The sequence below is a fragment of the Hypanus sabinus genome, chromosome 11, assembly GCF_030144855.1.
Source record: "Hypanus sabinus isolate sHypSab1 chromosome 11, sHypSab1.hap1, whole genome shotgun sequence".
Lineage (NCBI taxonomy): Eukaryota > Metazoa > Chordata > Chondrichthyes > Myliobatiformes > Dasyatidae > Hypanus > Hypanus sabinus.
The window spans coordinates 63,713,927-63,728,826 of NC_082716.1; the positions used below are offsets into that span (position 1 = coordinate 63,713,927).

The window sequence follows — 14,900 nt, forward strand, 5'->3', positions numbered from 1 at the left end:
TTTCTGTGTCCATGATTTTGGAAATAGGACAGCTTTCAATAGTCATATCAATTATAGATTAGTTTAAAAGGAAAGCAAAATAGGATCTCCACTTCTGCAAGTATTCAGACATGCCCTTAATGTTATTAAGTGGTCCTTGAAATTACCCTTTATGTTCCACAAGTTAATGATGATTTGCTTGATCTCCATTTATGCCTTGAAACTAGGAGAGTGGCTGAAGCCACTGTCACTGTGATGATAATTCAATTTGTTCTGGAAACTGAAGGTCCAAAGTAATCTTAACCTTTCCCTGGGACACTAATTTGAAAGCTTCAATATTACCCAAATCATCTATGAAATATTATCAGATACTCTGGACATTTCTTATCTACAAGTTGTCGGTAGAATGTCACCTTTAAGGAAAGCAATCGATCCACAAAGCTGTTCAAGATAACCAACTCACAATGGGACCTTGTTAGATTTGTCTTCGAGCTCTAGCTCCTGATTAATTTAAACTATTGCTAAGTCTACCTATTTGGGAGAACTGATCATTTCAAGGCAGGAATTCATAACATCACAATATTTCAGTTTTAAACTTGCAACGTGATCTTCAACAGATGATGAAACAAACAGAACAAGATTCTGGAAATTAGTCATCACTTTTAAGAATTCAATGAGACCTAACCATTTCCCTGTCTTCCAGATGTCCACCCAGTACATCATTGAGATGGTTTATGTAATGGTTATGGAGTATTACACACACAAAATGCTGGCAGAACTCAGCAGGGCAGGAAGCCTCTATGGAAAAGAGTCAACAGTTAATGTTTTGGATCAAGACCCTTCATCAGGATTGGAAAAAGCAGATTAGAAGGTGAGGGGAGGAGAGGAAGAAGTACTATGTAGTAGGTGATAGTTCAAACCAGAGGAGGGGACGGGAGTGAAGTAAAGAGCTGGGAAGTTGATCGATGAAAGAGATAAAGGGCAGGGGAAGGGGGAATCTGATAAGAGAGAACAAAAGGCCGTGGAAGATGGAAAGGGGGAGGAGCACCAGAGGGAGTCGTTGGGCAGGTAAGGAGATAAGTTGAGAGAGGGAAATGGGAATGGGGAATGGTGAACGTACACTGATTCCCACAGCTACTTGGACTGTATCTCTTCCCACCCTGTCACTTGTAAAAATGCCATCCCCTTCTCCCAATTCCTCCATCTCTGCCACATCTGCTCTCAGGTTTTTCCATTCCAGAACTAATGAGATGTCCTCCTTCTTCAAAAAAGGGGGCTTTCCTTCCTCCACCATCATCACTGCACTTATCCACATCTCTTCCATTTCACACGTCTGCCCTTCCCCCATCCACCAGGGATAGGGTTTCTCCCATCCTCACCTACCACCTCACCAGCCTCTGCATCCAGCACATAATTCTCCATAACTTCCACCATCTCCAATGGATCCCACCACCAAGCACATCTTTCCTTTCTCCGCCCCCCACTTTGCGCTGGGATCGTTCCCTAAGTGACTTCCTTGTCCATTCGCCCTTCCCCACTGATCTCCCTCCTGGTACTTATCCTTGCAAGCAGAACAAAGTGCCACACCTACCCCTACACCCCCTCCCTTATGACCATTCAGGGCACCAAACAGTCTTTCCAGGCGAGGCAACACTTCATGTGTGAGTTGCTGGGTTTTCTACTGTATCCAGTGGCCCCGGTGTGGCCTCCTGTATATTGGTGAGACCCAACATAGATTGGGAGACCGCTTCACTAAGCACCTGCAGCCCGTCCGCCAGAAAAAGCAGGATCTCCCAATATTCACCAATTTCAATTTTACTTACCATTCCCATTCCAGCATGTCAGTCCGTGGTCTTCTCTACTGCCCCAATAAGGCACACTCAGATTGGAGAGCAACATCTTATATTCCATCTGGGTAGCCTCCAACCCGATGGCATCAACATCGATTTCTCAAACTTCTGGTGATTGCCCACCCCCTGTCCTTCAACCATTCCCCATTCTCATTTCCCACTCTCTCTTTATCTCCTTACCTGCCCAACAACTCCCTCTGGTGCTCCTCCCACTTCCCCTCTTCCATGGCCTTCTGTCCTCACCTATCCGATTCTCCTTCCCCAGCCCAACTGACTTTACAGCTCTTCGACCCCTCCCCTCACCTGTCACCTACTACCTTAAACTTCTTCCTCTCCTTCTCCCACCTTCGTACTCTGACTTCTAATCTCCCTTTTTCCAGTCCTGATGAAGAGCCCTGGCCCAAAACATCAACTGTTTACTCTTTTCCATGGACGCTGCCTGGCCTGCCGAGTTCCTCCAGCGTTTTGTGTGCGTTATTTTGATTGCCAGTATCTGCAGCACTATCTTGTTTGCGATAACAGTATTAACTTCACTTTAGCGATGTTTTCTGTCAACATCATGGGTTGTTTCATTAGCAACACACATTCCAACGTTCATCAGCCGAAGAATACAATCAGATATTGCTTGTGATTTGTCCAAAACTGGGCTGACTACAGGTTATTTACAACATCATCCACCTTTTCTCAACATTATCTGCAACATCTCTCTGTAATATGGCACAACACTGAATTTTGCTCCGTTTGTCATTTGAAGCAGAGAAATCTGGGGGGGGGGGGGTGTTATTTAATCAAGGTGCATATGGGCCCAGACAAGGCGAATAAAAAGAACTTTCTTCTCCTCAGCAGTGAGTCTATTAACCTAACATTTATAGATTTAGAAAAATAGCTGGAAGGTTAGAAAAAGAGTGAATATGGAATTCATATCCTATAAGGAGTGCTGAGGTTAAAACCTTCATTATATTTAAAACTTAGCTGGATGAACAGTTCGTGTGTTATAACCTCACAGGAAATAGATGGAACATTTGTAATTTCGATTAACTTCAATATCTCCTTAACTTTGAACATTGTCGCAGTGGGCCAAGTGGCTTCTTCCTGTGCTATAGACATCTGAAATTCTGATTCTTTCCATATCAAAACTCAGCATCAATTAAACATTCCTTAGAAACCTGCTATTTACAAAAATGTGATCAGACAACCTGAAAACCCAAGCATGCTTCACCAGAGCTCGTTAGAAACTGGGACTCAAACTTCTTAAGATTTCACAGCAGAATCATGGTATTAAATACACAGTTGCTAAACAATTTCCTCTGGTGACAAATGCCCACACCTAGAGCACCATCTAGTTCATCAAGTTTGCTCTTGGAGCTGAGAAGCAAACAGCCATATAAATAGACATCCCCAAATCATGAATTGTCATATCTCATGGAAAAGGCAGAGTGAAACATTAGTTTAAAAAAGAAAGACATACAGGTAGAAAGCTTTTGCAAGCTCCTTTGGTAACTGAAAACTCATCAATTTACTGTCTATGCTTTCACCTAACTTGTACATTACATGACATCTGCCAGGAAATCATTACTTTTCTCAGATCTAACCACTTACCCAGTCCTGTGACTGTAACTGTGGCTCGAGCCTGGATCTTTCCAAACTGGTTTTCAGCTTCACAGATGTATGTGGTTTCATCGTCCACCCAAAGATCTGATACAAAGATAGTCAATTAACTTAGTTCTACTGATTCCTACCATTTACTTGATCATTCATTCTTGGCAATATTTTAATATATTTCCATACTATAACAATTCCATACCATCCAATGGTGAAAGGCCTTGATAGAGTGCATGTGGAGAGCATGCTTCCTTTGGTGGGAGAGTCTATGACCAGAGGTCACAGCCTCAGAATAGAGGGGTGTCCTTTTAGAATGGAAGTGAGGAGAAATTTCTTTAGCCAGAGAGTGGTGAATCTGTGGAATTCTTTGCTACAGGCAGCAGTGGAGGCCAAGTCTTTATGTATATTTAAGGCAGAGGTTTTTAGATTCTTGATTGGTCAGGGCATGAAGGGATACAGGGAGAAGGCAGAAGATTGGGGCTGAGAGGAAAATCACGGAGCAGACTCAATTTCGTCTCCTACATCTTATGCTCTTATGATCTTACAACACAAAGAAGCGGAATGCCATCCCTTTTTAATTAAGGTGGAGAGCAATTTTGAACCAGGACTTCTTTTAAAAATATGTAAAAATAATGAATTACCTTCAAAGAATAATAGTCAATTCTGTAACAATGCATTCTGTCACTGTACAATGGAGATTAAGTTTACTGAGAAATCTCCACAGTTTCACAAGAAACCTTGGAGATCTGGGGCTGAAGTGTTCCAGTGGTGGAACTTACACTGAGGCACCTGATGTAGATGGCATCACTGTGGATGAGCCCACAGAAAGAGATCCCATGCTTGCCAGAAAGAAAAGTAGGAATAAGGTCAATGTTATTCTATTTTAATATTGCTGTTATAGACTATGTCATATAAAGCTCTGCCAATGGGATGTCCCACGTCATAACTAGGAAGACTATCCATCCATAAGGAATTATACATCAACAGGATACTTTAGCAGCAAGTGCTGGAAATGAGTCACATTCAACCAGTTCTGGGCCATTAGTTCAGAGCCAAATGAATTCATTGGTGCACAGGCTCCCTGAAAATAGTTAATAGTAATAAAGGACTGATAGAAGGATGGATATTGATAGTTTGACTAAAACAAATAGAATGGAAGATCAAAATAGCTTCCAACTTGACAAAGTCCACCTAGAGGTTTGGAGTTAGTCAAATGCTGAATAACTTCAAACTTATTTTATGTCCTGGAGCCTTACCTTACCATTAACTGGGTGGGTCAATGGACCCCACATTGTGAACCCCTGTAAAGCTGAACACATTGATTTTGAACTCCGATGTAATTAAGGGATCTGGAAGCTCCAAAGGAAAATATTTATGAGTTAGTGGATCAACTATGACCTTAATGAATGGTGGAGCAAGATCAAGGGACTAACTGTTCCAGTTTTCCGTGTTGCTCAGTTTAAAAGCAGAGCACAGGAGCCTGAAGTCCCAATCTCAATGATTAAGAACAACCTCTTCCCTCCACTATCTGATTTCTGATCAGTCCAGGAACTGATGAACACTGCCTTGGTATCCTGTTTCTTTTGCATCATTTATTTATTTTTGTAATTTTATAGATTTTTATGTCTTTGCACTACACTGCTGCTGCAAAACAACAAATTTCACGTCATTAACAACAAATTCCATTTCATTTGTCATATCAGTGGCAGATGGAATACCGTATTGGGAAGTGTACGATAATGCATTTTGATAAAAGAAACAATAGTGCAGACTACAATCCAAATGAGGAGAAGGTTCAAACATCAGAGATTCAGAGGGACCTAGGAATCCTCGTGCAAGACTCCCAGAAGGCTAATTTACAAGTTGAGTCTGTGGTAAAGAAGGCAAATGCAATGTTGGCATTTATTTCAAGGGGAATAGAATATAAAAGCCAGGAGATAATGCTGAGCCTTTATAAAACACTGGTCAGGCTGCACTAAGAATATTGTCAACAGTTTTAGGCCCCATATCTCAGAAAGAACGTGTTGTCATTGGAGAGAGTCCAGAGGAGGTTCACGAGGATAAATCTGGGAATGAAGAGGTTAACATGAGGAGCATTTGGCCTGTACTCAATAGAATTTAGAAGAATGCATGGGGATCTCATTGAAACCTACCGAACGTTGAAAGAACTAGATGTGGTAGACGTGGAGGATGTTTCCTATGGTGGAGGTATCCAGAACTAGAGGGCACAGCCTCAAAATGGGGGGATGACACTTTAGAACAGAAGTAAGGAGAAATTTTTTTAGCCAGAGAGCACTAAATCCATTGAATGCTCTGCCACAGACTGTAGTGGAGGATAAGCCATGCATATATTTAAGGCGGAAGTTGATTGCTTCCTAAACGGTCAGGGAATCAAAGGATTTGGCGAGAAGGCAGCTGCATGGGCTTGAGTGGGATCCGGGATCAGCCATGATGGAATGGCGGAGCAGACTCGATGGACTGAATGACTTAATTCTGCTCCTATATCTTATGGTCTTATAAATCTGATTCTGATGAATACTTATTAAAACATAAGGAATAATTTATATTCACATATGTTATCTTTTGTCCTGTAAAAATCTCAGGAAAAACCTCATATTTTAGATATCAAAATATAAGTAGTTTGAAAATGTGGTTGTTAACTCCTGCACTCCAAATAGAATTTAGCAATACAAAAATGGAGGGAAAATAACCGAGCCCAGATGCTCCTCAAGACTGTACATTCTTCATACGTTTTGCAAAGATATCAGAGATTAGAAATTGAATGGCACCTGCTTGGTATTGTTAATTCTTAGTGTATGGCAGGCTGACAACCCTGATTTCCTTGGATAAAAATGCCATAAGTAGCATCCAAGTGTGTTGTACACATTGCACACTTATGCTCCAGCACGTATTACCATATCAGATACTTAGAAGACCTGGTTGGAAAACTATGAACTTCATACAGTTTACAGTAAATTCCTTCATTGTTTATTTAAATTAAATCAACTAAAGCAGGAAAATGGTGCAGTGCAATGTGTAGATACTAAAACAAGTAGACAGGATAGTAAAGAAGGTGAATGGTAGTTTTGTCTTCCTCAGTTGGAGCATTGAGTATAAGAATCAGAAAGTGACATTGAAGGTGTATAAAACTTTTGAAGTATTGTGTACGGTTCTGGTCACCCCAGTACAGGAACAATACAAAGGCTGTGGAGGGGTGCAGGAGAGATGCTAAAATGAGAGGGTATAAGCTATTGGGAGAGGTTGGTCAAACTTGCATTGTTTTCTCTGAAGTGATGGAGGCTGAGAGGAGACCAGATAGAAATGTAGAGTGATGAGGGGCATAGACAGAATTCTTTTCACAAGGTAGAAATGCTGAATACTAGAGGACGTGGATTTAGGAGGGAGAAAAGTTAAAGGAGATGTGTGAGGCAAGATTTTTTTTACACAGAGAATTATGTGGTATGTGCCTGGGAAGTTCTGCCAGGAGTGGTGGTAGAAGTAGACATGATAGCCATGTTTATGAAGTACTTGGACAGACACAGGAGCCTAGAGGGAAGGGATAGACATGCATTGTTAGCACAGACATACTGCACTGAGGTTCTGTTGTGCTGTTCAATGCTCTATAAATACTCAAGCTTCATATTTATTGACTTTTATGGAACTTCAGCCAAGACACAAAAGCAAGTTTGAAAATAACAAGGAATATGCATCAGTAAAGGGAGTAGTAAACACAAAGTACACTGCAGATGCTGTGATCAACACATCCAACAAGCTGCAGGAACTCAACAGGTCAGGCAGCATCCATGGAAATGAACAGTCAACATTTTGGGCTGAGTCCTGATGAAGCTGTCTTGGCCCAAAACATTGACTGCTCATTTCCACGGACGCTGCCTGACCTGCTGAGTTCCTCCAGCTTGTTGTAAGTAAAGGGAGTAGGATGTTTCCTTCTGCTGATAATTCATGCATAAATAGCACTGCAAGAAGAAAATGACTAATACAATTTGTGCTTATGCTGCCTTTTGCCTGAAATTATTGAGATGCAGAACTTTGAAGTCTGAATAAGGTACCCATAAATGCAGGTGCTCACATGCAGAGTGCTTTAGTTCAGTAATGAGTGTGGTGGAATGCTTGCAGGTCTGATGAAAAATCTACAAGTGACTTACTTTTGAAGGAGAGACTTCCTGTTCTCAGCTGAGTCACAGAACTAACTGCAGAGTGCCTTGAGAAGATGGACTCCCCATCTACTCGCTGCCACCTGATCCGGGGAGTGGGGTATCCCTGTGCCTGGCAAGGCAAAGTCAGGTTTGAACCAATGTCCATGGAGATATCCAATGGGGCTTGTGAGAAAACAGGTGAAGCTGTGGGAAAAAAATCATAAATAGATTAATGCTATTAGTATGGAATTTTCCCACAGTAAAGAATCAATATTAAGATTTTTAAAAAACACAATAATCCTGATTTTTTTTATGGAAGTACTAGTCAAAAGACACAATTTTTTAATAACTGTGGCATGCAGGTCAAAGAATGGTATCTTTAGACAAAAAAAAAGAGAGTAATTTAAACCAGGATAGAAGAAAACGGTGAATTGCCTTGGCAATTTTCCCATTATACCATAAAATATGACAAACACTTGTAATGATTAATAAATGAGGCAGGGAAAGCTGAGGATACTTTCGTAAGCAGGATTGTTTTGATGGGCCATGTGACTTTGTTCAGTCTTTTCCTTTCTTTTATTATTAGGTGCTTTCTTCTCCGATACTTTTTAAGTATGGACAACAGCAGTGATTGCTAGCTTTAACCTGGCCTGTTGCTTTACTGTAATGCGCCAATTTTTCACAATGCTAGTCAATTACATACTGCTGTGTTCATTCAAGTACATTTACCGTTCATTCATATTCTAGACTGCAGGTCTAAGGCTTTTTTAACTCCTATTTTCTCGAATTTGCTTCCAATAGGAGGTGGTCAGCCCACAGAGTCTATGCCAGCACTCAGAACAATCTCGTTAACTTGATTGCCCTGTTTATTTCAGATGTTTATTAACACCCTCTATGAGCAAGAGATGCTACAGCATGATTTTTCTGTAAAATGGGTATCAGGAAAAAAATCCTCATTTAAAATCGCCCAAAAGCCTTAAACAGGGTGTTATTAATTTAATGCAAGAGATTCATGGCAGCTGAGTTTGCAACATTCCAGCTTCTCAAGCAATGACCAATTTTGCATTGTACAAAGCATCTAAAATAACTTCCAAAAAATGGGGAACAGTTAATTCTTGTGATATCATTAACTTCAGAAAAATAGATTTTTGTCACAGCTTTCACTTTGAAAAACATTCAGACCAAAGAGTTGTTGGGTCCTACTCTATAAGGTATGTCGATGTCACGTTGAAATTATTTGATGTACTCTAAAGGACCACGAAGGCAGAAGTGCAAGTTCAAATTCCACAATGGAATCTATAGATTTTAAATCAAGTTAATGAAATAATCTGGTATATTAAAACACACAAAAAATTAGCTGATCAATATACACTATGTCCTGGATGGATGTTCTGAAGTAAGTGGTTCATTTCCAAACAAGAAGCAAATCAGAAGCATGAAAGAGTATTTCCCACTTGCCCCATCCTTGAAATGTTCCCACAACCAATGGACTCACTTTCAAGGACTCTTCTCGATATTTATTGATTATTTATTTATATTATTGTTTCTTCTTCTTGCATTTGCACAGTTAATGAATTCCACACTCTGGTTGAAAGCCCTAGTTTGGCAATTGTTCATTAATTCTGTTATCATTCTATTTTATAGACATGTTGAGTATTCTCACAATAAAATGAATCTCAGGGCTGTATATGGCAACATAAATGAAAATAAAATTTACTTTGCACCTTCCTCTATTGTGCCATTCATTCCCTCTCACTGTCATTACTCATCAAGGCTAATCTACCATGTCAGTATCTCCCCAACCCAACCCATGGCCTAGACTTCATTGTCTTACTTCTGGATTTCAATTCCTTGGTCCATGACCTAGACTTCACTCGCCTTACTTCTGGAATTCAATTCCTCGGTCCACATTTGGGCCAAGGCTGCAATGAGGTTTAGAATATGGTAGTCCTGCTAAAATCCAAATAGGACAGTCAACAGGTTATTGGTGAGTAAGTGCAGCTGCACATCTCTGTCAATGATGGTTCTATCACTCTACAGATCACTGATACATAAGTATATAGTCACATTAGTTTTTTCTTGCTTTTGATGAACAGAACAAACTTAGGCAACTTTCTACATTGCTGTGGTTGCCAGTATTGTTAATGTATTAAACTAGAAACAGCAGAGGCATAAGAATACCAATCAACAGGTTCACTTTCAAGTCAGCACCATTTTTATGAGAAATATACCACTGTCCTTTAATGATCATTGGGCTTCGCCCCCAACAGCACTATGGAAGTACCTTCACTAGATGGACTGCAGCTCACCACAACTTTCACTGAAGTAACAAGGATGGGGATCAAATAAAAAACTCAAAGTATCAAACTTCCTAGAGTCAACAGCTCCAGACTTATTAAAGATTTTACTGTTCAGAGATTCCCAAAATTACTTGCAGGAATCTCACCTTGCACGAGATAAGCTCGTCTAGGGAATGTCTAGGAATTCCTTTCTCATGCTCTTCTGAAGCCATTAGGAGTTTGACAAACATTAATGAAATGGACAGATGAGCCATCAATGAGATCATCACTAGGAATTAAGAGGACAGGAAAACTAGAGCGGAATGGGTGGGCCATCTAATTCTAGATTATTCTGGACAGAATTCACAATATTTCCCTCTTTAACTTCAATTTAAAAAATAGATGAACAGAAAATAATTCATGTTTCTATGTAATTCAATAGTAATCTCTAAATACCAACATTTCTGGAACATCTTGTGTAAATGTCTTGCATCCTTCATCTCAATATACAAAATTCATGATGTTTGACAATTCGCAGAATCAGACTTATTCAGATTTCCTTTCCTGTAAGAGATTACGATTGTTCCTAAAACCATACAGATTTAAAAAACACTTGGGGAAATCTTTAGCAGCCATGGGAAAGTATTCTTTCAGAATATACATTTCTGTGAAATTTTAGAAATTCTCCACTAAATGTTGTGGAGATAATTGATTCCATGTTCCATTTGAATCCATGTCATCAACTAGCCAAAGATTTATTTTGGTAAGATTTAATTCTGCACTCTGAAACAAATTCATTCAAAATCTTAATCTGTACAGTAGAAATAGCAAGTGAAAGAGCAAACAACCTTAAATGAAAAACATAAGAACTACAATTGAAATAAAAAATAATAAAATAAAAATTTAAATTAGTTTTGATAAAACTTACAGCCAACATCCAAAGTAATCTGGCCAGAAGCTCTTCCAGCATCATTCACAGCCAAACATGTATAGTCTCCAGCATCTAATTCCTGTGTTTCCTTTATCTCCAGAACACCCCGATAAGTATCAATGCTCAGAAAATTGGAAGGATTCAACTCAAGGTCACCTGGAAATCATTGAATGTGGAAATATAAAAATAAGAATAATGAATCTTACAGGAAGTGAAATATCACCCACCAGCTTTGACTCTTCTTAAACACAATGACACTATTATGTCACAAACATTTTGAATGTTCTTATCAGGCTGCCAGAAGGATCCCCTTAACATAATGCATAAACAAACAAAATAATCTATTGCAGAATTAATATGCTTCTTACTGCTTAAGCCAGAAATGTATGTAAATGGAAAACTGGTTAACTGCTTGCCAATCATTACAAATAAAACAGACTGAATTGCCAACAATAACCAGATAAAGTTCCCTGATTTTTACGCTGACTCTTTCGACTGATCTTCTGGACAAATGAACTTTGTAATTGGACTTTGCAAGTCTGGGCAACATTTTTATATTTGGAGCCAACTGGCAAGCATATCTGCCAAAATCACCACTTATAAGAGCAATTACCCAATTGTCTTCCATTTTTACAGAATCTGTTCTCAAAATGGAACATTATGGAAAGCAGCACATTCATATAAAATGAAATGAGATAATAATGAAAGTCATTTATTATGTTGTGAAAACTAAAGAAATCATAATCACGGAGACTGTGATGTTATGAGTGTCAATTCATTGCATATTTTCAATGAGCCAGATATATTATTGCAGAGGCAGGAAGGTGGGGCGGTGTCACATGTGGGTTCTATTCTAGCTGCTCCTTAATAGAGTATTTCATTATATATAAAATGGTACATGGTGTAATTATTCACTAACCGTTTCACCATGAGGAGGACAAGAGACAAGTTTAGACCCATGTTTAGCAACACCCTGGTAAACAATATTTGTTAAGGAACTTGGAAAAACTATCAATTTGAGGTCATCAATAGTTCAATCATTTATTCTTCAGCATTCCCTATGTTCCTAAAAGTGTAGCAAAACTTCACTGTCTGTGCACTCAGCAAGAGATTATGCATGATACTTAAGTGGGCAGGACATAAAAGTGGCAATTCTTAAACGGAGAGATGAACAGAGAAACAAATTAAATAAAAAATGTTGCTTTGAAACTGCTCTGTCCCAACAAGATCTTCATTGCAATAGGAAGACCTGGTCTTCCCTGTTCAAGCCTTCGTTTTATTCTCACAAGCAAATTCTCTAATGATTTCCACACTGGAAACATTTGGCTGTACTTTTATTTTTTTCTAAATTTTCCCCTGCCTCTGCTCATTCATCTAAAGGCAGTGCCAAATTTTATGACATAGTGCCACATTGGAAACTTGCTCAACAGATGGAGGTTTAAGATTCAAGATTGTTTAATGTCATTTCTAGTACACAAGTTTAAGGAGAACAAAGTAACTGTTAAAACTATTACTTCAAATACAGAAAATATGAACCATTCTGAACCAACGTGAACCATTATTTCAATGGTATAGACAACTGGTGATTTGTAATAAAGTCACAGGGGGTGACCAGTGAAGTATCTCAGAACCATTTGTGGAACCTTTAAATTACCTTGTGTGTATATGGTTCAGAACTGAGTACAGAGAAAAATAGACTAAATTTGGCTGAGACCACAATAGAAAGATATTTGAAAGTGATGAGAAGTTGCTTCATCGCAAACTGAAAAATAGAAAACAAAATTATATTGAAATTCTTCAAATTGACTAAACTGGGTAAAGTCAACAGCTAAGGATTTGTGGGTATTCATGAAGAGACCTTAAAAATAGTCTATATGGTTTGCACCAATAGTAGATGAGGCAGAAGGGACAGGGCTGCATGGTATATGGAATTAAAAGTAAAGGAGAAAGACTAGTCTTGGATCGACAAAGGACATTGATGTTACGCAACACTCTTTATACGAACTGTGGATAACCTGACTGATGTGCAACTGGGAAGATATCAACAGAGAGTTGCCATCAAAGAGGTGAGGCACAAAATAAGATCACAAAGACAAGTCTTGTCTCAACTAAAAGCTGAGAGCATTTTAGTGTGAAACACCTAATACCAGAGATAAACGAATATTGTTGCAGGCACAGATAACCTACGTCAGTCTGGTTCTATTGATTCTATGGAGGCCAAAGTGAGAAGGTCAGACTCCTCAAAAGCTAGGATAGGGTAGAGGGTGCCCAACAGGCTAGTAGATTATGTTATGACGCTATCTTCTGTATGCACTGGTTTTCTATATGGTCTCCTGACGTGGACTTGAGGTCCCCTATGCCATCTAAAATGTTCCTTCTCCCTTTTGAGTGGTCCTCACTTTTCAAGGGTGCATCAAGAGCATCCTAAACACAAGAGATACTGCAGATGCTAGAAATCTTGAGCAACACACTCAAAGTGTGGAAGGAACTCAGTAGGTCAGCAACATCTATGGAGAGGACGTTTTAGGTCAAGACCTTTGAAACTTCTTCTGTCCAACTGCTAATCTCGCCCTATGAAAGAATTCTAAATCTATAACCATCAAATAAGAAAGCTCTCCATTGGCACAAAAAGTACCCTCCAGGCAGTAAAGAGCTTAGGCTGAAGTTCAATGTTCCCTCTAAGGTGTATGTGTGTGTACAGACACATCTTCTGCTCCTAGCGCACAAAAGAATTTAATCTGCGCGCGCAAGTTTGTCACCACCTATCTCCTCAGCATGTTAAAGTATATTTCACAATCACATTTCCTTTTCTGGTTTCTGATGCAGATGGTGTTGATAACATGGAGTTTGTGATGATAAATCTGCAGATTTCAGAACTGGCTTATTTATACTGCTTTTATTGAAGAAATTATTCAGTGTGCACTTCTTGTTGTCACCAGGTAAAAAATTGCACAGCACAAGATATTTTGCACACACTAGTCATTACAGATTAGATGGAACGTTGCTGAAGTTCATGAGTTGAAGAAAATCTAGATGCCAATTATACTGTTAAATTAGCTATATTAATATTCAGACATTCAAATATAAGTCATGGAGTGGATTATAAATATGTCAATAATACAGTCCAGTTACTGAACAATGCAGAACTGATCTGAGTAACACAAACACCACAAATATACAGTATACATTCCTTTGCAACAAAGTTGAATGATCTCACTTTAAAATTCTAAACAGTAGCATTATTCCCATTCGAAAATGCATCATTTTCATACAAGCGATGAATTTAATACTTTATACTTGCAACGATTTGCAGCAATATTTTAGTAAGAGGCATCACAATCAATTCATAAGCATTGGAGTGCATGGAGTGCCGTGCCATTAAAACATAGACTTATGTGAATGGGAAATGGTTGCTGACTGTGCCAGAAGTATTTCTTGTAGTTTTATTTGACAAATAGATGGCTCATGTGGTTAACTCCCAGTCTGGAGTCAGTACATGATATTCCGGAACTCCAGTTCATTTTGCTATGACTAGTCAAGCTTATGCCATTCGTGCCAGAATGCTGAATGATTCTTTGTAGCCATGGTGTACCTTGCTGTGGTAAATGAGGCAACAATTCACAGTAATGACACAAGAAACTGCAGATGCTGAAATTTGGAGCAATGATCCACACATCAAGTGATTCTTCCAGCTCAGGAGAATATGAAGTGGCAGGAAGGCAGCAATCATGAAGGGAAGATAGAAAACCAGACATTTATAGTGTAAGTCTGTTTTATGAAATAAAGCAGATTCTGGAAATACTCGAGCTAATGACATATCAGAATTACTAGAGATTTTACTGTTTTGAGTAACAAGAGAAGCAGAGAAAGATGTGGAGGGACTGCGAAAAGGCCGGGAAAGGGATGGATTAATGTCTGTTTGGCAAAGGCAGTATTATAATTGGACACATGAGGGAGGAGGAGCTGTTAATAGCAACAGCCAAAATGGCTTCCAGAAACTGCAAACCAAACCAAAACCAAAATTGAGTAATGATTCTGGTATGAGAATACTGAAATCATTGTCAAATTCAGGAAGATACAAAGTGATTCCTCAAAAGATCTGATG

At 39.1% G+C, this 14,900-nt stretch overlaps 1 protein-coding gene across 1 annotated transcript in view; it reads right to left on the reverse strand.

The window, feature by feature from the left end:
* hmcn1 (hemicentin 1) overlaps positions 1 to 14,900 on the reverse strand; it is a 501,533-nt gene that overhangs the window by 286,421 nt on the left and 200,212 nt on the right. Inside the window, exons 15-17 of the mRNA XM_059984517.1 lie at positions 10,793 to 10,951; positions 7,595 to 7,789; positions 3,429 to 3,524 (exon numbers count right to left, since the gene is read on the reverse strand). Coding sequence (XP_059840500.1) covers positions 3,429 to 3,524; positions 7,595 to 7,789; positions 10,793 to 10,951 — 450 coding nt within the window. The remainder of the gene's footprint in view (positions 1 to 3,428; positions 3,525 to 7,594; positions 7,790 to 10,792; positions 10,952 to 14,900) is intronic.